General features: G+C 43.5%; 2 protein-coding genes across 6 annotated transcripts; both read left to right on the top strand.

Moving 5' to 3' along the window:
• Nucleotides 1–1,011: 1,011 nt before the first annotated feature.
• On the top strand, nucleotides 1,012–9,997 carry LOC115120400 (G kinase-anchoring protein 1). 4 transcript variants are annotated; one of them, XM_029649327.2, is made up of 12 exons: nucleotides 1,012–1,107; nucleotides 5,405–5,651; nucleotides 5,787–5,945; nucleotides 6,369–6,446; nucleotides 6,580–6,712; nucleotides 7,553–7,578; nucleotides 7,750–7,896; nucleotides 8,041–8,127; nucleotides 8,288–8,351; nucleotides 8,464–8,534; nucleotides 8,614–8,694; nucleotides 9,298–9,479. In XM_029649327.2, the coding sequence occupies exons 2-12, from the start codon at nucleotides 5,424–5,426 to the stop codon at nucleotides 9,382–9,384; spliced, it is 1,161 nt and encodes a 386-aa protein (XP_029505187.1). In that variant the 5' UTR covers nucleotides 1,012–1,107; nucleotides 5,405–5,423; the 3' UTR covers nucleotides 9,385–9,479. The 4 variants fall into 4 exon arrangements, with proteins under 4 accessions (XP_029505187.1, XP_029505189.1, XP_029505191.1 ...); XM_029649329.1 differs by lacking the exon at nucleotides 9,298–9,479 and adding an exon at nucleotides 9,638–9,997 and having other exon boundaries at nucleotides 1,013–1,107; XM_029649331.2 differs by having other exon boundaries at nucleotides 1,029–1,113.
• Nucleotides 9,998–10,812: 815 nt separating this feature from the next.
• Nucleotides 10,813–21,924, top strand: LOC115120398 (ubiquilin-1-like). Of its 2 annotated transcripts, none has more exons than XM_029649325.2 (11): nucleotides 10,813–11,556; nucleotides 12,057–12,208; nucleotides 12,326–12,480; nucleotides 17,202–17,437; nucleotides 17,532–17,669; nucleotides 17,836–18,046; nucleotides 18,477–18,616; nucleotides 18,905–18,988; nucleotides 19,090–19,205; nucleotides 19,411–19,582; nucleotides 19,816–21,924. In XM_029649325.2, exons 1-11 carry the CDS (start codon nucleotides 11,428–11,430, stop codon nucleotides 19,966–19,968), a joined length of 1,686 nt encoding a protein of 561 aa, XP_029505185.1. In that variant the 5' UTR covers nucleotides 10,813–11,427; the 3' UTR covers nucleotides 19,969–21,924. The 2 variants fall into 2 exon arrangements, with proteins under 2 accessions (XP_029505185.1, XP_029505184.1); XM_029649324.2 differs by having other exon boundaries at nucleotides 10,814–11,556; nucleotides 18,474–18,616.
• The last annotated feature ends 1,593 nt before the right edge of the window (nucleotides 21,925–23,517 follow it).

Raw genomic sequence — 23,517 nt, 5'->3', positions numbered from 1 at the left:
AAAAACAACCTATAGAGCATGCGCAGAACTTTATCTCCCCTCTCCTTCCGCCTAATGAAACAAGGAAGAGAGCTGAGGCAGTGAGCCAAATAACAAGTTTGGTTAAACAGCTGATAGTATTTCAATAGCAGGCAAGCATCCAGTGTAAATAATTCGAGTTTAATGTTAACCCCAAATGTGATTAGGTTGATTAAATAACCTTTTACCAAACAAACCTGTCACTATGTTGGTAGGCCTATAATACAATACTGGCCTAGCCTACTCCCTCATATAGGCTAATTAATTTAAAATCCGGAGTATGTGTATATATCAAACCTATTGTTTATTAATACATCTTACACATGACAGTCTAGGCTACAGCACATCTTAGTAACGTTATACGCTATTATGTAGGGACTACACCTGTGCACAACTAAATCTATGAATAGGCCTAAACCTGTCGCTATGGACTCGACAGCGTTTCAAATGTAACAATTTGATCACATTAAAATCGAAATAATAGCTACAAAAAGACGGGCTTGGTTTGAGTCTGGTGATCTGGTGGCATTGCAGACTTTGACGCACGAGACGCCATCTCGTGGATATCGTTGTCAATGGGTGCAAGCTCGCAGACATGACAGGACACCTGTTGCATGTTGGTTACATATACCAATTTCAAGAGGTCGAGGTGGCACAATGCATATTTATAAAATCCCTAACAAATAAATAACATAAGCACGGATAATTAAAGTAAAATTCTAAATGATGGAGGCGCCGACCATGATTATACTGCCAGGAAACATTGTATGATTATACTTCTTGTTAATACTGAAAACGAGTGGTCCTACCTGAACGAATGCTATATAAATAAGCAGATCGCCAATCGCGATACAATCAATGTATGATTATGATCATCATGAATGGTACCATGTTGCTGTCATGAATACAGTCTCGTGGAAATGTAGACCTCTGTCTCCATCTTCTGTTTAAGGGAAGTCAACATATTATGAGCTGCTCCATATCGCATATTACCCCTTTTTTTCTTGCAGAACACATTTTGAGCAACTGGGCCACCATAGGTACTTTAGCAACTGGAAGTGGTGAACGTGTGGTTAACTACTCGAACAGGTGAAAGTATGTTTTTAATTATCTTTTTTAAAATCTTAATTATTTCCCCCTCAAACATACACGGTACAATATTTTAATAATCTGATTTCTAAATTATAAAAGCATTTTAGTTTGTCATACATACGAGCTACATCATTGTTATGGATGCAATGTAGCTAATATGCTAGCCACCTAGAACTATTATATCTATATGACTGAGTTAGCTAGGCAACGACATTCGATGCTTTCTTTTGAACCAAGTTAATCGACGGACACGGTTTATTTCGGTAGTTAGCTAGCTAGATCTGCAATGATCTAATGCCCACTACCCTCTGTGCCGTGTTTTATTAACGTTACACGTTGAAACGGTGTTAACCAACTAGCTAGTTAGCAGACATTACTCGCACAACGTTGAAACCCAGTTGGTTAACTAATTTAGCTACCTAACGTTAGTTGGCTAGCTTAAACTGAAGAGAAGTGCTAGTGCGGGACAGGTAAGCCAGCAACAAGCTAGCCAGCTGTCCTTGTGAGTGACATGATAATGTCATGTAAGTTAGCTAACTGACGTTAGCTACTAGCAATAAACTAATTTGCATCCAGCTAGCTAGCCAGTCACTGAAGCCAGACTCAAGTGTTACGACTTTGCTTACTCACCATAAGGTAGGGTCATAGCTACAGGTTATATGCCAGATAATGTGATATAACCAAATATTTTTGGTGTCCTATTACTGGGCGTTTACAGGAAGGTTTCATACAAACCGTCGCCATAGACTTTTCAACTAATATAGCCTGTTGGCGACAGTGGTGGAAAAATTATCCAATTGTCATGTTGAGTAAAAGTAAAGATACCTTCAACTTCTTCGGGATCGATTTCCCTTGCACGGGACAGTTGAGCTAACATAGGCAAATGCGATTAGCATGAGTAACAAGAACATTTGCCAGGACATAGACATATCTGTTATTGGCAGAAAGCTTACATTCTTGTTAGATTAAACTGCACTGTCCAATTTACAGTAGCTATTATAGTGAAAGAATACCATGCTATTTAAAAAAAAAAAGTGTTATTTTACATTTATTTAACTAGGCAAGTTAGTTAAAAACCAATTCTTATTTTCAATGACAGCCTAGGAACAGTGGGTTAACTGCCTTGTTCAGGGGCAGAACAACAGATTTTTACCTTGTCAGCGATTCGATCTTGCAAACTTTCGGTTACTAGTCCAACGCTCTAACCACTAGGCTACCTCTCGCCCCGCTTGAGGAGAGTGCACAATTTTGAACGTTAAAAGTTGTTAATAAACAAATTAGGCACATTTGGGCAGTCTTGGTACAACATTTTGAACAGAAATACAATGGTTCATTGGATCAGTCTAAAACTTTGCACATACACTGCTGCCATCTAGTGGCCAAAATCTTGCGTTTCAAAGATGATGGTACAAAAAAATACAAAAGAACGCTTTTTTTCCCATTTGTATTATCTTTTACCAGATCTATTGTGTTATATTATCCTACATTCCACAAACTTCAAAGTGTTTCCTTTCAAATGGTACCAATATTATGCACATTCTTGCTTCAGGGCCTGAGCTACAGGCAGTTAGATTTGGGTATGACATTTTAGGCTACATTTTAAAAAGGAATAGAAAATTACTAAAGTGAAAGTCACCCAGTAAAATAATACTTGAGTAAATGTCTCAAAGTATTTGGTTTCAAAAAGTATCAAAAGTAAAACTATTTCCAATTCCTTATATTAAGAAAACCAGACAGCCCCTGGTTATCCGTAAGACCATTTTCTTGTTTAAAAAAAATGTATTTATCACCAACACTTGGACATCATTTACAAGTGAAGCATTTGTGTTTAGTGAGTCCGCCAGATCAGAGACAGTAGGGATGACCAAGGATGTTCTCTTGATAAATGTGTGAATTTGACAATTTTCCTGTCCTGCTAAGCGTTCCAAATGTATGGAGTAAAAAGTACAATATTTTCTTTAGGAATCTAGTGAAGTAAAAGTTGTCAAAAAATATAAATAGTAAAGTACAGATACCCCCAAAAACTACTTAAGTACTACTTAAAAGTATTTTTACTCAATACTTTACGCCACTGCTTGGCGATACTTTTTTCACAGAATCAAGAAAGTATCTTAAAAATGTGAGTTTCCATTTGCAAAAACTCAGATATTAAATCCATGTTTTGTACCAGATTAGGAGGTTCCTTGCCATTTTAGCTGCCAGGCATCTAGCATTTCCCAGCATCTTTGCAGGAACTAGTCTTGTAGATGACAGTGCAACCGAAACTAAGATCTACACACATGCAAGAGGTATATTTCGTTTTGATACAAAATATACAGTCGTGGCCAAACGTTTTGCGAATGGCACAAATATTCATTTTCACAAAGTTTGCTGCTTCAGTGTATTTAGATATTTTTGTCAATGTTACTATGGAATAGTGAAGTATATTTACAAGCATTTCACAAGTGTCAAATGCTTTTATTGACAATTACATGAAGTTGATGTAAAGAGATTATTTGCAGTGTTGATCCTTCTTTTTCAAGACTTCTGCAATCCGCCCTGGCATGCTGTCAATTAACTTCTGGGCCACATCCTGACTGATGGTAGCCCATTGTTGCATAATCAATGCTTGGAGTTTGTCAGAATTTGTGGGGTTTTGTTTGTCCACCCGCCTCTTGAGGATAGACCACAAGTTCTCAATGGTTAAGGTCTGGGGAGTTTCCTGGCCATGGACCCAAAATATCAATGTTTTGTTCCCCGAGCCACTTAGTTATCACTTTTGCCTTATGGCAAGGTGCTCCATCATGCTGGAAAAGGCATTGTTCGTCACCAAACTGTTCCTGGATGGTTGGAAGTAGTTGCTCTCGGAGGATGTGTTGGTACGATTCTTTATTCATGGCTGTGTTCTTAGGCAAAATTGTGAGTGAGCCCACTCCCTTGGCTGAGAAGCAACCCCCATACATGAATGGTCTCACGGGACTGATGGTAGCGCTCAACTTGTCTTCTCACTGGATAAGCTTTTTCCCAGAATCCCCAAACAATCGGAAAGGGGATTCATCAGAGAAAATGACTTTACCCCAGTCTAATCCCTGTACCTTTTGCAAAATATCAGTCTGTTTGTGATGTTATTCCTGGAGAGAAGTGGCTTCTTTGCTGCCCTTGACACCAGGCCATCCTCAAAGTCTTTGCCTCACAGTGCATGCAGATGCTCTCACACCTGCCTGCTGCCATTCCTGAGCAAGCTCTGTATTGGTGGTGCCCCGATCCCGTAGCTGAATCAACTTTAGGAGACGGTCCTGGCGCTTGCTGGACATTCTTGGGCACCCTGAAGCCTTCTTCACAACAATTGAACCGCTCTCTCCTTGAAGTTCTTGATGATCCGATAAATGGTTAATTTAGGTGCAATCTTACTGGCAGCAATATCCTTGCCTGTGAAGCCCTTTTTGTGCAAAGCAATGATGACGGCATGTGTTTCCTTTCAGGTAACCATGATTGACAGAGGAAGAACAATGATTCCAAGCACCACCCTCCTTTTGAAGCTTCCAGTCTATTATTCAAACTCAATCAGCATGACAGAGGGATCTCCAGCCTTGTCCTCGTCAACACTCACCTGTGTTAACGAGAGAATCACTGACATGATGTCAGCTGGTCCTTTTGCGGCAGGGCTGAAATGCAGTGGAAATGTTTTTGGGGGATTCAGTTCATTTGCATGACAAAGAGGGACTTTGCAATTAATTGCAATTCATCTGATCACTCTTCATAACATTCTGGAGTATATGCAAATTGTCATCATACTGAGGCAGCAGACTTTGAAAATTAATATTTGTGTCATTCTCAAACCATTTGGCAACGACTGTACATGTAATATCTTTCTGAATTTTTGTAAAACCACCTACAACTGGAAACAGACAATTCTAAGATATTTTCTTTGTTTTCGATTCGGTGAAAAAAGTATCAGCAAGAAAGAACAGGCTATTAGTTGAAAAATCTATGGCGGTTTTTATGGGACTTCCCTGTAATGCCCAGTAATGGACACCAAAAGGATTTGCTTATCACATTATCTGGCATGCCATTTGTAGCTAACTCCTACTAGGCTACACAGCAAAAGTACATTTTTTAAATTAAAGATCAGACATAGGCAGTCTAGCTTATTGTAGAACCAGGCATTCACATTTGTGTCCGTTTTCCATATTGTTGTTTTTTGATTTATTGCTGGAGTTGTACTGGAGAAGTTTAGATTTAATGGTTTTGTCGCTAAGCAGGTGCCTAATTTGACGTGCATGTTTTCTTCCTGTGTGTATCTTATTGGGTTTAGGTTGTGCACAGGTCAGCAGATGGCGTCAGCAATGATCTCCGTCCACACCACAGCCTCTCGCTTTGCCCTGCTCCAGGTCGACTCTGATTCCGACTCCGATTCAGAGTCAGGAAGGACTAAAGGCGGCCGGGACTCTGGAAAGACTCGGCCCGGGAAGACAACCAGTGGGAAATCCACCGCAAGCAACGACAAGAAGAAGGAAAAGCGTAAGAAGAAGAAAGAGCAGCAACAGAGTGAGGCCAATGAGGTGATTGGCAGAGGCATTTCAACTCCCTAGTCAACACCAATTTCTGGTGTTTCCATTGTCGGTTCTCAAAGGTTTCACTTTCACTAATTTACCTGAGCTTGAGGACTGATAATGACTCCTGTCTCCTGTCCCCAGTTAAGAAATCTTGCCTTTAAGAAGCTCCCTCAGAAGTCCTCTGCCCCGCCCCCCTCCCTGTCTCTGCAGGGTGTGGCCAATGAGCTGCTCCATCCTGCAGCAGGGGACCAAGCCATGCCCCCGGAAGGCTGGCAGCAATGGAAGCAAAGGGACAACCAGGTACAACCCGACAGACACCCCATCACTAAGAACAGAGCCCTGTCCAGAAACAACCTATCTCCCCCAGAAACTTGTTGAGATCTGAGAGGATTGAATAGTTATAAATATGGTCCTGCTATATTACTAATACATTTTATTCATTTAGCAGACACTCTTATCAAGAGAGACTTACAAGAGCAATTAGGGTTAAGTGCCTAGCCCAAGGGCACATTGGTATATTTTAACTGCTAGGCTACATATCCCCCCCAAAACAAAAAAATCAGATCTATATTGATTGCTTAGTCCTTAACGGATAGGGGTTGTTTCTGAACAGGGCCCATGATAACACCTGACATGGGCATGAGCATTGCTCATGGGTGTTCCCCTTTCCTAATAGTCCCCATCTGTCCTTTATTTTTTTGTCTTTGTTTCTGCCAAATGCAGTTGACGAGCGAGCTTTATGAGGCCGACCTGGAGAAGGCACTGATGATGAGTAAACTGGAGTTTGAGCAGCATAAACAGGTACCACACTGCCCCCATCGCAGCACGCTGTTACAAAACATCCATTTGACAAAAATCTGAACCATGGAGAGAGGGGAGATTAATGAATGTTCCATTTAAGGAGATGCTGTTCTTTTAAATTGCCTCCTGTCAGGATGATGATGGTACAGACACTCCCTCTCCCAAGTCCCGAGGAGCAGCAGTAGGGAAGAAGGACAAGAAGAAGAACCAGCAGGGAAAAGACAAGAAGATGACGGTCTCTCTGAAGGACTTCCAGGCGGAGGGGGGTGAGACCACCAGTGGCAGAGAGCTACACTTATGTTAACATTGAACACTGCCCAACGTCATCAATACTGTGCCATCATAGCAGTAGCACTACTTGCTTAGCAATCCACTTCGAGCAGGTGCTGCGTAGATATGCCAAGGTGCTGCGTAGATATGCCAAGGTGCTGCGTAGAAATGCCATACATGTCTCACTGTTTTCTCAGTTGTCCCACTCATCTTATTATTCTGTTTTATTTTATGACGTTCATGGGTTGCATGTTTAATCACACTATTTTTTGTACCGTTTGTTTTTGAACTGATGCCCGACTGTCAGTGAGTGCTGGTGAAAATTTCATCAAGTGCATTACATTGGCTTGGAAATGCAATGAAATTCAAAAGGACACAAATAATTAGTAGGAAAACCTTTTGTCATAATATTGATGTCACCGGATTGACTTCAGTATAACGTTCGCTAGCTAAGATTGAGGGGAAGCCACCTGATTTTGGCTAGCTAATGTTAGCATTGCTAGATATTTTTGACGAACTTTGCTAGCTGATGACAACATTGCCATCATTGTAAAGTAAAATTGACGACATAATCATGTTGGCAAAGTTGGTTCCTATTAAATATTTGACTACTTTAGCAATGTTATCGTATTTCAAGGCACTATTGTGTATTTTAGATTAAAACATAGACTAGGTTTATCCACCACTGCAGCGCAGCAAGTAGAGGGCGGCTTGACAACGTTCATAACAATGGCATGACGTGACGGAGGTGCAACCTATGAATACTTGACATAAAAACAATGAATTAATACTTGACATGTTGTATTCGACTTAAAAAACATGATTCTCCTTTCCAGATCAGAGTAAGAAGCAGGAGAAAGAGGTGAGGGAAAACGTTGTTTTACTCTTGTTGGGCTTACAGTGCTTCGACAGTTTAAACCCTGTCATGTGAGGATGAATGTGATGGAATGGTGGTGATATGATGTGAACTAGCGCAAATTGTGTATGATGTCATAATTCAAATTCTGAATCCATTGATGACATCACTCTCTAGGAGCCCAAACCACCCGCACCTCCAGAAGACAAGTTCTTCAACAAGCTTGAGGATGACGTTAGCAAAATCGTACAGCAGGAAAAAAGACGTGAGCAGTTTTCTAACAGCACTGGCCTCGAGGTCACGACTTCAACAGAGCATGAACCGGTAAGGCCGACTGCAAATATGTTTTGTGTAAATAAATAAAAAACATTTTCGCACAACGACCTTTGAGTGACTGCTGGTAAGACCATGGAGGTCAGTGTAACTTATCTCTCAGAGCCTAACTGTGACTCCCATCACACCTCTCAGGACCCTCGAACTGAGCAGCTAAAGGATGATCTGGAGAAGAAAGACCAAGAAATTGACAAGTTAAAGAAGGTCATTTCACAATGGGAGGTGAGTCATTGTAGGGATACTGGTACTAGGCTTTAATGGAGCATGCCTAAAATACAAAGGACAGAATACTGCCATCAGCCATTTACATTTGGTGTAAATCTATATGTGCGTATGAATCTATATGGTCCCCATGGGCTCCGCTCCTGATCTCAATCCTCAGGTGAAATACAAAGAAGTGAAAGCCAGAAACTCCCAGCTCCTGAAGATGCTGCAGCAGGGAGAGAGTGAGTACAGCTACTGCACTCCTAATTCAGTCTGACTCTACTGTAATCCATTACTGATGCATTAGGTAGGCCTTCACCTTCTCATTCACTTATTCTCTCCCTTTCTCCACAGTGAAAGATAAAGCCGAGATCCTACTGCAGGTGGAAGAGCTTCTAAATATCAAAGAGGAGTTGTCTTCACAGGTGTGTGTGTGTCTCAAACCTTTCAACTTGCCATGCAAGGCTGACGACCTTGTTAAATTACCTTTATTTCACTCTCCAGGTGACATCACTACATGCCTCACTGGAACAAGAGAAGTCGAAAGTGAAAGGTTTACAAACAGATCAGCCAAAACACCATCAGGTAGAACGGCACATTACATACTCATCACACTTGCAAGTGGCACTTAATACAACACATATTTAGTTTAAAGCTGCAATATGTAGTGTTTTGGGCGACTTGACTAAATTCACATAGAAATGGGTGTTATAGATCTGTCGTGATAAATTACAGAAAATTATTATTAGAAAAGCACAAACATAACATTTTCCATCACATGTCATTCTCATTGAAAGCAAGTCTACGAAGCGGTACATCTGTTTTATGTGTGCTATTTCTATGCTTCCCGTTGTGAAGTTTTCTTTTTGTCTTTTACTTTCGGTTTTGTACAGCAGCTTCAAACAGCTGAAACAACAATATTTTTGGTTAAGGAAAATATATTACACAGTGGTTTAGATGGTACAATAGTTCTCTACACTATACTTACTTGTTTTGTCGCAAATTATTTGAATTTTTGCAACCAGGAAAGGGCGGAGCGGTTTTTACATAGTGCCTCTGTCGCTGCCTGATTTTAAAATCAGCAGCTCTCGCCTGGTTCTGAGAGAGGAGTTAGGGCTACAGTGTTTGTTTGTCTTACTGTTCAACCTGTGTAAAGCCGTGAGTCAAGTGTGTGTGCTCCCCTCTTAGATCAGCCAGGAAGTCACCCCTAGGAAGATTACCAAGGTAACAGTGCAGCTGCAGCAGTCCTCACTCTCCAGAACAGGACACTACTAGACTGACACAAAACTGAACCATTCACTCAGTCCAACTCACTACCATAAGTCTCTATGCTAACTAGTGTAGTTCAGTTGAAGGATGTTAGTTTGGTAACAACTTACAAGCCGGTCTTATCATATCATGAAATGCTGAATCTCTTGAGCGGTCTTAAGCCTTTGTAGACGGTCTAGACCCTGACAAGCTAACCACCAAACTACTGATGTAAGACACTGTACTCATTCCATACTTCCTGGTCTCCTCTGATTGGCAGGGAAACAGGAAGGGGAAAAAGGGTCCAGAGCCCGATCTATGAAGACCGCAGAAGGAAGAACATTGACTGCAAAAACAAACTAAGCCACTCCTATTCTTCAGGGTCTCCTTGTTTGTACTGTTATTCTCTACTGTCTTCATGCGTTATGCATGACTCGTATTACCACACACCAACTCCTGGATGTGTTGAACTGCAGAAGTCATGAAAAGGCTTTTAATAAACGCTCTGATAAAGATACATGTAAAGTTGACTGACATCATCCCTTTTTTTTTTTTGGTATGATGCCAAATGACAGGTGTGAAATTAGTTGTTTTTTTTTCTTTTACTGCAAGGTAAATAAATGACTTTTCCAGTGTAAAATCATGTCTCATTGTGGTTTTATTACTTCTATGTGCTAATGGTAGGCTACACCACAAGATGCTATATTTCTCCTATTTTTGATGCTAACTTGTGGTTTCATGACAAATTACACTATATATATATAAAAGTACATGAACACCCCTTCAAATGAGTTGATTTGGCTATTTCAGCCACAACCGTTGCTGGCAGGTGTATAAAATTGAGCACATAACCATGCAATCTCCATAGACAAACATTGGCAGTGGAACGGCCTTACTGAAGAGCTCAGTGATTTTCAACGTGGCACTGTCATAGTTTGTCAAATTTCTGCCCTGCTAGAGCTGTCTTGGTCAACTAAGTTATTGTGAAGTGGAAACGTCTAGGAGCAACAACGGCTCAGCCGTGAAGTGGCAGGTGCACAAGCTCATAGAATGGGACCACTTAAGCGGGTAAAAATAGTCTATCCTCTGTTGCAACACTCACTACCACGTTCCAAACTGCCTCTGGTAGCAACATCCGCACAAGAACAGTTCGTCGGGAGCTTCATGAAATGGGGTTCCATGGCCGAGCAGCCACACACAAGCCTAATCACCATGCGGAATGCCAAGCATCGGCTGGAGCAGTGTAAACGCGTTCTCTGACAAGTCCGACAGACAAATCTGGGTTTGGCGGATGCCAGGATAACGTTACCTGCCCCAACGAATAGTGACAACTGTAAAGTTTGGTGGAGAAATAATGGTCTGGTGAAATCTTAATGTTACTACAACACAATGACATTCTAGAAGACTGCTTCCAATTTTGTGGCAACAGTTTGGGGAAGGTCATTTCCTGTTTCTGCATAACAATGCCCCTTGCACAAAGCAAGGTCCATACAGAAATGGTTTTTCGAGATTGGTGTGGAGAACTAGACTTTCCTTCACAGAGCCCTGACCTCAGCCCCATTGAACACTTCTGGGTTGAATTGGAACATCGATTGCAAGCCAGGTAAAATCGCCCAACCTTATTAATGCTCTTATGGCTTATGGAAGCAAGTCCCCGCAGAAATGTTCCAACATCTAGTGGAAAGCCTTCCCAGAAGAGTGGAGGCTTTTCTAGCAGCAAAGGCGGGACCAACTCCATTTTAATGCCCATGAGATGTTCGACGAGCAGGTGTCCACATACTTGTGGGCATGTAGTGTATTTAATCATGGCTGCAGCTGAATGAATGTACGAGTGTTCAGAAACATCTAACGAAATTAATTAGGCTACAATATGTTGAAATATTAAGAGGTAAAGAAAATAACGTTATCCGTGCAATGTTATCCATTATGACGTTTGCAGATATTTTTCGAACCAGCAAGATTAGGACACCAGGAAATAAAATATCACATTACGAGATTCGCTTATGCAAACAGTCTGTTCTTTGCCCGCGTGGTCAGACATAGGTCTGTCCCCACCGCGAGAGCAAAAAGATGGCTAATACTGTGGATGAGGACGAGCAACAACCATTCCCTGCTGAATGTAAGATCATCACAGTTACTGTGAAAACACCAAAGGAAAAAGAGGAAATCGCCATTCCAGAGAACAGCTCCATCAAACAGGTCAGTGCGGTCATTGGAACTGTCTTATTTGCTTCTTATGTGGAATCCATTTATTCGGTCAAGTCACGATGTCTTATCGGAACATGGTCTAAACAACACGTGGCAACTGTCAAGTATTTCTAAATAGTTTTTCGATTTCTAATCTTGACAGTACTAGACCTATGTGATGTTTGGGATTTTAACACCTATGTGTTTTCATGGATGTAAACTTTTATATGCCGCCAGGCCAGTGGTCCTGTCCCCACCGAGGTGCAGCCACACACAGCTGGACTGATGCAATCAGCTTATTTGTGAATAATGCCATGTTTGTTGTTTGTGCCTACGTTACATTTTTCTTATGATGCTGTCATCATGGCGATTCCATTTTCTTTACTGTTATTGGCCAAATGTGACTCCCAATGTCTGATATAGCCTACAGTAAAATGGGTTTTCTCTCTCTGTCTGCTACTTGGCAGGGATTAGTTCATGTCTCCCTGCCTGCCTTCTGCCTGTCTCTGTAGTTTAAGGAGCAGATAGCCCAGCGGTTCCAGGCACAAACAGAGCAGTTGGTACTCATCTTCGCTGGGAAGATCCTCAAAGATGCAGATCTGCTGAGTCATCAAGGCATCTACAACGGACTGACCATCCACCTGGTCATCAAGACCCAGAGCAGGTACACACACACATCTCACACACTGTGTGTGAGTAGGTAAGAAAACATGAAAGCATTCAAGTTGTCCCCAAAATTGGATTGATGGACTATAACTGTCCGTTTCCCTTTCTGTTGAAGGCCTCCGGAGTTGTGTACCTCTCCTTCCAACAGCACTGCCTCAGAACAGGCCCAACCAGAAGGCCCTACCTCTGTCCCTGGACCCCCTCCTGTAGAACCTACCTCTGTCCCTCGACCCTCTCCTGCTTCTTCAGCCACCCCTACCTTCAGCCTTGGTAAGACCAGCTATATCCCTCCCTTACCCCCTTCATCAACAACACATCCACCACACTGACCCTCAACACGGGGGCTCCTCAGGGGTGCGTGCTTAGCACCCTCCTGTATTCCCTATTCACCCACAACTCTGGCTGCGCACGACTCTAACACCATCATTAAGTTTGCAGACGACATGACGGTGGTAGGCCTGATCACTGACGATGATGAGACAGGCTATAGAAGAGGAGGCCAGTAACCTGGCAGTGTGGTGCCAGAACAACAACCTCAACGTCAGCAACACAAAGGAGCTGATCGTAGACTACAGGAAACGGAGGACTGAGCACACCCCCATTCACATTGATGGGGCTATAGTGGAGTGGGTCGAGAGCTTCAAGTTCCTCTGTGTCCACATCACTAAGGATCTATCATGGTCCACACACACCAACAGAGTCGTGAAGACAGCACAACAATTCCCTTTCACCCTCAGGAAGCTGAAAATATTTGGCATGGGCCCTCACAATCCCCAAAGTTGTACAGCTGCACCATTGAGAGCATCTTGACTGGCTGCATCACCAATTGGTATGGCATCTGCTTGGCATCCGACAGCAAGGCTCTACAGAGGGTAGTGCGTGCGGCCTAGTACATGACTGGGGCCGAGCTCCTTGCCATCCAAGACCTCTATACCAGGCAGTCATGTGCATGTGACTAATAACATTTGATTTAGTAATATGTACATATCTACCTCAAATCTGTCGTACATGGACTTGGTACTGGTCTCTGTGTATACAGCCAAGTTATCATTACTCATTGTGTATTTATTATATACAGCCAAGTTATCATTACTCATTGTGTATTTATTATATACAGCCAAGTTATCATTACTCATTGTGTATTTATTGTTTACAGCCATGTTATCATTACTCATTGTGTATTTATTATATACAGCCAAGTTATCATTACTCATTGTGTATTTATTATATACAGCCAAGTTATCATTACTCATTGTGTATTTATTATATACAGCCAAGTTATCATTACTCATTGTGTATTTATTGTATACAGCCAAGTTATCATGACGTGTTTGACATTTCTATTCTTTCTCTCTACGTTGTTGGGAAGGGCCGTAAGCATTTTACTGTCAGTCTACACCTGTTGTTTGCAAAGCATGTGACATGTTTTTATTTGATTTGGGGCTTCCTGTGTGTGTGTGTGTGTGTGTGTGTGTCAAATCAAATTTTATTTGTCACATACACATGGTTAGCAGATGTTAATGCGAGTGTAGCGAAATGCTTGTGCTTCTAGTTCCGACAATGCAGTAATAACCAACAAGTAATCTAACTAACAATTCCAAAACTACTGTCTTATACACAGTGTAAGGGGATAAAGAATATGTACATAAAGATATGAATGAGTGATGGTACAGAGCAGCATAGGCAAGATATAGGAGATGGTATCGAGTACAGTATATACATATGAGATGAGTATGTAAACAAAGTGGCATACTTAAAGTGGCTAGTGATACATGTATTACATAAGGATGCAGTAGATGATATAGAGTACAGTATATACGTATGCATATGAGATGAATAATGTAGGGTATGTAACATTATATTAGGTAGCATTGTTTAAAGTGGCTAGTGATATATTTTACATCATTTCCCATCAATTCCCATTATTAAAGTGGCTGGAGTTGAGTCAGTGTCAATGTGTTGGCAGCAGCCACTAAATGTTAGTGGTGGCTGTTTAACAGTCTGATGGCCTTGAGATAGAAGCTGTTTTTCAGTCTCTCGGTCCCAGCTTTGATGCACCTGTACTACTCGCCTTCTGGATGATAGCGGGGTGAACAGGCAGTGGCTCGGGTGGTTGTTGTCCTTGATGATCTTTATGGCCTTCCTGTAACATCGGGTGGTGTAGGTGTCCTGGAGGGCAGGTAGTTTGCCCCCGGTGATGCGTTGTGCAGACCTCACTACCCTCTGGAGAGCCTTACGGTTGTGGGCGGAGCAGTTGCCGTACCAGGCGGTGATACAGCCCGCCAGGATGCTCTCGATTGTGCATCTGTAGAAGTTTGTGAGTGCTTTTGGTGACAAGCCGAATTTCTTCAGCCTCCTGAGGTTGAAGAGGCGCTGCTGTGCCTTCTTCACGATGCTGTCTGTGTGAGTGGACCAATTCAGTTTGTCTGTGATGTGTATGCCGAGGAACTTAAAACTTACTACCCTCTCCACTACTCTTCCATCGATGTGGATAGGGGGGTGTTCCCTCTGCTGGAAGTCCACAATCATCTCCTTAGTTTTGTTGACATTGAGTGTGAGGTTATTTTCCTGACACCACACACCGAGGGCCCTCACCTCCTCCCTGTAGGCCGTCTCGTCGTTGTTGGTAATCAAGCCTACCACTGTTGTGTCGTCCGCAAACTTGATGATTGAGTTGGAGGCGTGCGTGGCCACGCAGTCGTGGGTGAACAGGGAGTACAGGAGAGGGCTCAGAACGCACCCTTGTGGGGCCCCAGTGTTGAGGATCAGCCGGGTGGAGATGTTGTTGCCTACCCTCACCACCTGGGGGCGGCCCGTCAGGAAGTCCAGTACCCAGTTGCACAGGGCGGGGTCGAGACCCAGGGTCTCGAGCTTGATGACGAGCTTGGAGGGTACAATGGTGTTGAATGCCGAGCTGTAGTCGATGAACAGCATTCTCACATAGGTATTCCTCTTGTCCAGATGGGTTAGGGCAGTAATGCAGTGTGGTTGAGATTGCATCGTCTGTGGACCTATTTCGGCGGTAAAGCAAATTGGAGTGGGTCTAGGGTGTCAGGTAGGGTGGAGGTGATATGGTCCTTGACTAGTCTCTCAAAGCACTTCATGATGACGGAAGTGAGTGCTACGGGGCGGTAGTCGTTTAGCTCAGTTACCTTAGCTTTCTTGGGAACAGGAACAATGGTGGCCCTCTTGAAGCATGTGGGAACAGTAGACTGGTATAGGGATTGATTGAATATGTCCGTAAACACACCGGCCAGCTGGTCTGCGCATGCTCTGAGGGCGCGGCTGGGGATGCCGTCTGGGCCTGCAGCCTTGCGAGGGTTAACACGTTTAAATGTTTTACTCACCTCGGCTGCAGTGAAGGAGAGTCCGCATGTTTTCGTTGCAGGCCGTGTCAGTGGCACTGTATTGTCCTCAAAGCGGGCAAAAAAGTTATTTAGTCTGCCTGGGAGCAAGACATCCTGGTCCGTGACTGGGCTGGTTTTCTTCTTGTAGTCCGTGATTGACTGTAGACCCTGCCACATACCTCTTGTGTTTGAGCCGTTGAATTGAGATTCTACTTTGTCTCTATACTGACGCTTAGCTTGTTTGATAGCCTTGCGGAGGGAATAGCTGCACTGTTTGTATTCGGTCATGTTACCAGTCACCTTGCCCTGATTAAAAGCAGTGGTTCGCGCTTTCAGTTTCACGCGAATGCTGCCATCAATCCACGGTTTCTGGTTAGGGATTGTTTTAATCGTTGCTATGGGAACGACATCTTCAACGCACGTTCTAATGAACTCGCACACCGAATCAGTGTATTCGTCAATGTTGTTATCTGACACAATACGAAACATATCCCAGTCCACGTGATGGAAGCAGTCTTGGAGTGTGGAATCAGCTTGGTCGGACCAGCGTTGGACAGACCTCAGCGTGGGAGCCTCTTGTTTTAGTTTCTGTCTGTAGGCAGGGATCAACAAATTGGAGTCGTGGTCAGCTTTTCCGAAAGGAGGGCGGGGCAGGGCCTTATATGCGTCGCGGAAGTTAGAGTAACAATGATCCAAGGTTTTTCCACCCCTGGTTGCGCAATCGATATGCTGATAAAATTTAGGGAGTCTTGTTTTCAGATTAGCCTTGTTAAAATCCCCAGCTACAATGAATGCAGCCTCCGGATAAATGGATTCCAGTTTGCAAAGAGTCAAATAAAGTTCGTTCAGAGCCATCGATGTGTCTGCTTGGGGGGGAATATATACGGCTGTGATTATAATCTAAGAGAATTCTCTTGGTAGATAATGCGGTCGACATTTGATTGTGAGGAATTCTAAATCAGGATTTGAGTTCCTGTATGTTTCTTTGATCACACCATGTCTCGTTAGCCATAAGGCATACGCCCCCGCCCCTCTTCTTACCAGAAAGATGTTTGTTTCTGTCGGCGCGATGCGTGGAGAAACCCGCTGCCTCCGATAGCGTCTCTCCAGTGAGCCAGGTTTCCGTGAAGCAAAGAACGTTACAGTCTCTGATGTCCCTCTGGAATGCTACCATTGCTCGGATTTCATCAACCTTGTTGTCAAGAGACTGGACATTGGCGAGAAGAATGCTAGGGAGTGGTGCACGATGTGCCCGTCTCCGGAGTCTGACCAGAAGACCGCCTCGTTTCCCTCTTTTACGGAGACGTTTTTTTGGGTCGCCGGCTGGGATCCATTCTGTTGTCCTGGTTGAAAGGCAGAACACAGGATCCGCGTCGCGAAAATCATATTCTTGGTCGTACTGATGGTGAGTTGACGCTGATCTTATATTCAGTAGTTCTTCTCGACTGTATGTAATGAAACCTAAGATGACCTGGGGTACTAATGTAAGAAATAACACGTAAAAAAACAAACTGCAGAGTTTCCTAGGAACGCGAAGCGAGACGGCCATCTCTGTCGGCGGATGGATGGATGGATGAGTTGGTAGCCAAATGTTTCTGATGGGTATTTGCTACCTCAACATTTAGCTTTGTCTATATCCTGTAGGTCTAGGCAGTCCAGGGACAGCTGCTGCGGGGCCTGGTCTCGCTGAGCTGCAGAGGCAGCTGATGTCCAACCCTGAGCTGCTGGCCCAGATTATGGACAGTCCCTTGGTCCAGGGCATGCTGTCCAACCCAGACATGATGAGACAGCTCATCATGGCCAACCCCCAGATGCAGCTGCTGCTGCAGCACAACCCCAACATCACCCACCTGTTCAACAACCCTGATGTCATGAGACAGGTGTGTGTGTTACGGTTACCTTTGTGTCTGTGTTATTCCTTTCGAACCTCCTCTCCCTTCCCTGTGTCATTGTTCTCCTCTCCTTGTCCTTCAGACCCTGGAGATAGCACGGAACCCGACCATGATGCAGGAGATGTTGCGCAACCAGGACAGGGCACTAAGCAACAATGCCCTCCACAGGATGTCCACTGATGCTCAGGGACCCATGCTGAATGCTGCTGCTCAGGAACCGGTAGGTACACACACACACACACACACACAGCTCCTAATGGAACTTTAAAGTGTAATGTTAACCCTTAATGCCAATCATTGACCAGGACAAGTAAAGGTAAATTGGAGGTAAATTAACTAACTAGTTGGACTGTAACCCACCCACTCTGTCTGTCTGTCTTGCTTAGATTGCAGGAAACCCTTCTGCTTCTCTGACGACCTCGTCACCAGGGGAAATCCAGTCCCCCCGGGTGGAAAATGGAGACCCCCTCGCCAACCCCTGGGTTCCCCCTGCTTCCACAGACACCCCTATAGGCACCGCCACACCCACCACTACCCCCACCCTGTCCAGCAATGGCCCTCAGACCAGCCTGCACAACCTAGGTCCCGCCATGGGAGGTAGAACATCTAACAGTGTACAAACACACATTTATCCTCTCACACAGGTCAATAGAATGGAATGTTATATGTTTTTTAACTGGTTGAATGGCTATTCTTACCATGTAGAGACGTGCAAATTACCGCATGTGAGAGAAATTACACATAAACAAAAAATGAATTGCCTGCAACCAAATTCATTTGAATTTTTAACAATTTAGTTAGACCATTTTTATTTTCTTTGAAAATGAAAAATTGCAATTTCAGTAATTGTTTTTTGATTGGCCTTGTACATTTGTAAATCAAACATGTTGTTTTCAATTTCAACATATTTTTTTAAGAAATTATGAATTGTGCAAGGGTGCCAATATACTTGACCGAATCTGTAGGCTTACACTTTCATTAATAAGCTCCCCTGTATCCCTCAATGATTATTGTGTGGATATAGCAGCTATGTTCAATAGTCTGGGAATGCAGAGTCTTCTGCAGCAGATCACGGAGAACCCCACACTGATGCACAACATGCTGTCAGCCCCCTACATGAGGAGCCTACTCAACAGCCTGAGCCAGAACCCTGACCTAGCAGCACAGGTACACACACACACACACACACACACACACACATACACGGCAGGGTAGCCTAGTGGTTAGAGCGTTGGACTAGTAACCGAAAGGTTGCAAGTTCGAATCCCCGAGCTGACAAGGTACAAATCTGTCGTTCTGCCCCTGAACAGGCAGTTAACCCACTGTTCCTAGGCCGTCATTGAAAATAAGAATTTGTTCTTAACTGACTTGCCTAGTAAAATAAAGGTTAAAAAATAAATTAAATAAAAAAACACACACATACACACACACTTCTAATGTCCCTGAATGTTTTAGATGATGCTGAACAACCCACTGTTTTCTGGGAACCCTCAACTGCAGCAGCAAATGAGACAACAACTCCCAATGTTCCTCCAACAGGTCAGTGACCTTAAAACACCAAGTGGTGCTGGGATGACTATACAGTAAGCTGTGATTGGTCCTCTGACCGCTGTGAGTCTCTCTGATTGGTGTTTCCTCAGATGCAGAACCCTGAGATGCTGTCGGCCATGTCCAACCCCAGGGCCATGCAGGCACTGCTGCAGATCCAACAGGGACTGCAGACCCTTGCCACTGAGGCACCTGGATTCATACCAGGGTATGTACACCAATTCTCCATACCTCCACATGTACTTAGTCAGAACATCCATATATCAACATACACCTTCACTTTTCACCTGAAAGACCTACAGTACAGTACCTCTTTAAGCGACCTATATTTTGTACTCCACCCACATAGTTCCTATAGCAACGTAGTGTTGAGCTGTGGTCGGCTGACACCATGATGCCTGTCGTTCCTGTAGGGTTGGACTGGGAGGCGCCGGCTCAGATCTTAACCCTGCCCCTGGATTGTCATCAGACCCCGCCCCTAGTGATCTCAGCAGTGGGTCCCAGGTAGTCACGGAAACGGGTCAGCGGCAACAACAACAGTTTGTGCGTCAGATGCTAGACGCTCTCGCTAGCACCAATCAGCAGGTTAGCCCCAGAATTGATCTGCATTATTCTCCCAAAACCGGACCCTGTTTTACTTAAAGCCTCTCAAAGAGGTGTGTATGACCCAATCCTCAATCAACCTTTAAGCCCTTTCATGCATTTAGGGGTTCATTTGGGATTGGACCTATGTTGTGTCAGCATGGTGGGGAGGAGAGCATTAAACACATGACCATCATCCCAAGTGGAAGACAAAGTATTGTACTTTTTGTGTGTAGGCTCAGACTGAAGAGCTGCTGTTCCAGGAGCAGGTGGAGCAGCTGACGACCATGGGTTTCCTCAACCCAGAGGCCAACCTGCAGGCCCTCATCGCTACCGGGGGAGACGTCAACGCCGCTGTAGAACGACTGCTGGACTCTCCATCCTTGTAATACACACACACTTCACATGAGCACATACAATTAACAAATTCATGTGCGCACACTCACTTGTACAATCATGCAGTTGTACGATCAGATGCTTGCACATTCTTCACTCACAGAGAACTAGTGAAACATGCACTCCTGAATGCCATTTATATTGTATATGTAAGCTGCTGAACTGTGAAGTGCAGGCCTGTCTGTGCTGTATGTTCTGAATGGCCTTAGTTGGTTCAGGCTCTAATCTGGATCATGCTGGCTTCTGCCACATTCCTTTATGCAGAGTCCCATCCTACCTAAGAGTCCCATCCTACCTAAGAGTCCCATCCTACCTAAGAGTCCCATCCTACCTAAGAGTCCCATCCTACCTAAGAGTCCCATCCTACCTAAGAGTCCCATCCTACCTAAGAGTCCCATCCAAGACTCTTAAGAGTGAATATGCTGCTAGTCTCGCATCAAGATGTATTTCCCTGCTGCTACCAAGGCCTTAAACTCAAATCAGGAAAATAACCCAAGGGTTCCCTACTGGTGACCCTTGAGAGCATGTGTATAGCAGTCTTAGTTGTGTGTGTGTGTGTATATATGTGTAATGTGAACAGACTGCATTCACAATGCACTAAATGCTATGTGTTCTTTTTGCCACTTCATTGTGGTATAGACTAGGGGAGGCCAGTTTTGCCACTTCATTGTGGTATAGACTAGGGGAGGCCAGTTTTGCCACTTCATTGTGGTATAGACTAGGGGAGGCCAGTTTTGCCACTTCATTGTGGTATAGACTAGGGGAGGCCAGTTTTGCCACTTCATTGTGGTATAGACTAGGGGAGGCCAGTTTTACCCCTTCATTGTGGTATAGACTAGGGGAGGCCAGTTTTACCCCTTCATTGTGGTATAGACTAGGGGAGGCCAGTTTTACCCCTTCATTGTGGTATAGACTAGGGGAGGCCAGTTTTGCCACTTCATTGTCGTATAGACTAGGGGAGGCCAGTTTTGCCACTTCGTTGTGGTATAGACTAGGGGAGGCCAGTTTTGCCCCTTCGTTGTGGTATAGACTAGGGGAGGCCAGTTTTACCCCTTCGTTGTGGTATAGACTAGGGGAGGCCAGAGGGAGGTGCTCATTTTGGAAGTGGGCTGCTCAATTGACTGTTACATGGAGCCGGCCTTTGCTGACAAGTTTCTTCAATAGCAGCCCCTCGTATCACGCTGCAGTATCACGCTGCAGTATCACGCTTGCACAGCCTTGGATATGAGTGCAAGCTTGTAGCACTGATATTGATGTAGCAGTGATGTCCAATCAAGAATAAGTGTGCCTGTGGCTTTAGATTTATTCCCATTTGATAATACAATGACTCACTATGTAGCTCTATTTACCTCTATGTAGCTCTGTGCATTTTATTAACTCTTACAAAATGTACTTTTGACTTGCGTGTTATTTCGTGGTTATTATAGGCTATGTTGTTTTATTGTCTAATGTTCAAACCCTCATAGTATGTTCTTTTATGCTCCTACGGTTAGGCTTATATATGTGTTTTTCTTTCTAAACCCCATGTTTCATATTTTTCATGTCTTTAATGTATTCATTGTACAATTTAAATGTATTAATTGTACTGCACCACTGAAACTGGCTAGTGTAACAAAAACCATGTGCTCTGTCCACCACTGGAGGGCACTGTTGGCTCAACTATTCTGCCTCCTTGAGAGAAAATATACAATTCAGGAGCCATTGAAGTACTGTACATGCAAAAAACGGGAGCAGGAATGGAATCTTAATGATATTCCTGAATGGATAGAGTAGAATCTTTTAGAGTGCTCAGCAAAGCAATTACTGAAGTCACTTTCTTAGCACATTGCCAGTATGGTGATGATACCAACTGCCTTGGAAAATTGTAGCCTTCATCTTTTTGATTTCAGCATTTAATTTGTATTCATTCTCCTGTGTGCTGGTTAATAAAGTGAAATGGAAAAAAACAAGATTGCTTTGTGTGTATTAGTCTTTGTCAACAAACTGCAAAGCCATGGTCATTCCTGATGTAGACATGCAGTGGCGATTTTAGCATGTACATCTTGGGGTAATAAAAGGTAAGTGCATGCCAGCAAAGCCACTATACAACACTAAACAATACATTAATTGCATTATAACGGTGACCAAAAACTGTTAGGGCCTACAGTACAAAAACCTGTCCCAACAGCAGTCCCAACACCTTACCACTGCTACTCCTGGCTGTCAGTGGGGGCCTTGTCTGGCAGCGAATAGGTTCATTCAGCCTCATTTACTGCCTTAAAAAAAACGATATGGCAGACTTTCGTTAACAAATGTGGTTTCTAATGACAATTGAGATGTATGAACTATGGCATAAGGGGACGACAAGCGTATAAGAAGCAAGCCATAATTTCGATTCAAGACAATGAGCGAGCTAGGACAGACTTAGTCAATAATTATTTGTTTAGCACTTTTGAAATGTACAGTGACAGAATTTGGAACGTGGACCATTCTTAGTGTTCTCCCTGTTTATTTATTTTTTAACTAGGCAAGTCAGTTAACAAATTCTTATTTTCAATGACGGCCTAGGAACCGTGGGTTAACTGCCTGTTCAGGGGCAGAACGACAGAATTGTACCTTGTCAGCTCGGGGGTTTGAACTTGCAACCTTCCGGTTACTAGTCCAATGCTCTAACCACTAGGCTACCCTGCCGCCTGTACACCAAGTCAGAACCGTAGGATAAATAAAGGGGGCATATAAGCAGAAAATAAAAGCCCTTACAATATTCAATTATTACATTTCTCTAAAACAGGCTACATGTGCACCACCAAGTCAGAACAGTAGATGAAATTAAGAGGGGTAAATAGACCAAATTATTAGGGTGAGGCACATGGGCTACTAACATCTTACTACTCAATATACACTTAGTATTACTTTCTTAGCTACAGTATACATCTCTCCCTGGCATATTACATCATTTATGCAGCAGCATACAATACATTTTTGGTCTCACCTTGTTGTGCTCTGCTCACTTGAACAGGAAGGTGGAGCGGCGGACCTTTGTGGGCAAATTTTGTCATCAAAGTCTGGCATTCTCTGGATTTATTGTGCTTTAAAAACAACTGGGAACTCGGGGGGGGGAACAAGGTTGAATCATGATGATGTCATTGGTCTTCAGGTCGTGGCTCTGGGAAGAGGCCGGATTTCCAATTCCAGAGTTGGATGACCGTTCAAAATGTGTTTATTCCCGACTTCCCAGTTGTCTTGACCTCACTGAAGTCAAGTTTTCGCAGTTCCGAGTTAACAGTTGTTTTGAGCAAGGCACAAATCATGCTTCATTGACAGCATGGCCAATATTGAATGTTTATCATTTTCAATTTGGAAAAGAGACCCTTAATCCCAGATTTGGGACTAAACAGCCACTGTCACTGATTCCTTCCGAACCCCTCATTGTTGAATTTGCGATTTCCAACTGGTTGTGTAATGTTTATGTCCAATGGCCGATGAGCACCGATACGTTTTATCTATAATTTTTCATTATTTCTCTTTATGACAAGGATTAAAAATAATTTGCCAGTAGATTG

The sequence above is a fragment of the Oncorhynchus nerka genome, linkage group LG27 (genome assembly GCF_034236695.1).
Source record: "Oncorhynchus nerka isolate Pitt River linkage group LG27, Oner_Uvic_2.0, whole genome shotgun sequence".
NCBI classification, from domain to species: domain Eukaryota; kingdom Metazoa; phylum Chordata; class Actinopteri; order Salmoniformes; family Salmonidae; genus Oncorhynchus; species Oncorhynchus nerka.
The sequence above is the reverse complement of the archived record's forward strand: the minus strand, read 5'-3'. Positions and strand labels throughout refer to the sequence as shown.

Bases quoted from the DNA above. Each gene is read 5' to 3' on its own strand.
- LOC115120400 (XM_029649330.2), top strand. From the start codon at position 5,370: ATGTTTTCTTCCTGTGTGTATCTTATTGGGTTTAGGTTGTGCACAGGT. The intron at 5,652-5,786 runs GTGATTGGCAGA...TCCTGTCCCCAG, and splicing joins AACAGAGTGAGGCCAATGAG to TTAAGAAATCTTGCCTTTAA. The intron at 7,579-7,749 runs GTGAGGGAAAAC...ATCACTCTCTAG, and splicing joins GTAAGAAGCAGGAGAAAGAG to GAGCCCAAACCACCCGCACC.
- LOC115120398 (XM_029649324.2), top strand. From the start codon at position 11,428: ATGGCTAATACTGTGGATGAGGACGAGCAACAACCATTCCCTGCTGAA. The intron at 12,209-12,325 runs GTACACACACAC...TTTCTGTTGAAG, and splicing joins GTCATCAAGACCCAGAGCAG to GCCTCCGGAGTTGTGTACCT. The intron at 18,989-19,089 runs GTCAGTGACCTT...GTGTTTCCTCAG, and splicing joins TCCCAATGTTCCTCCAACAG to ATGCAGAACCCTGAGATGCT.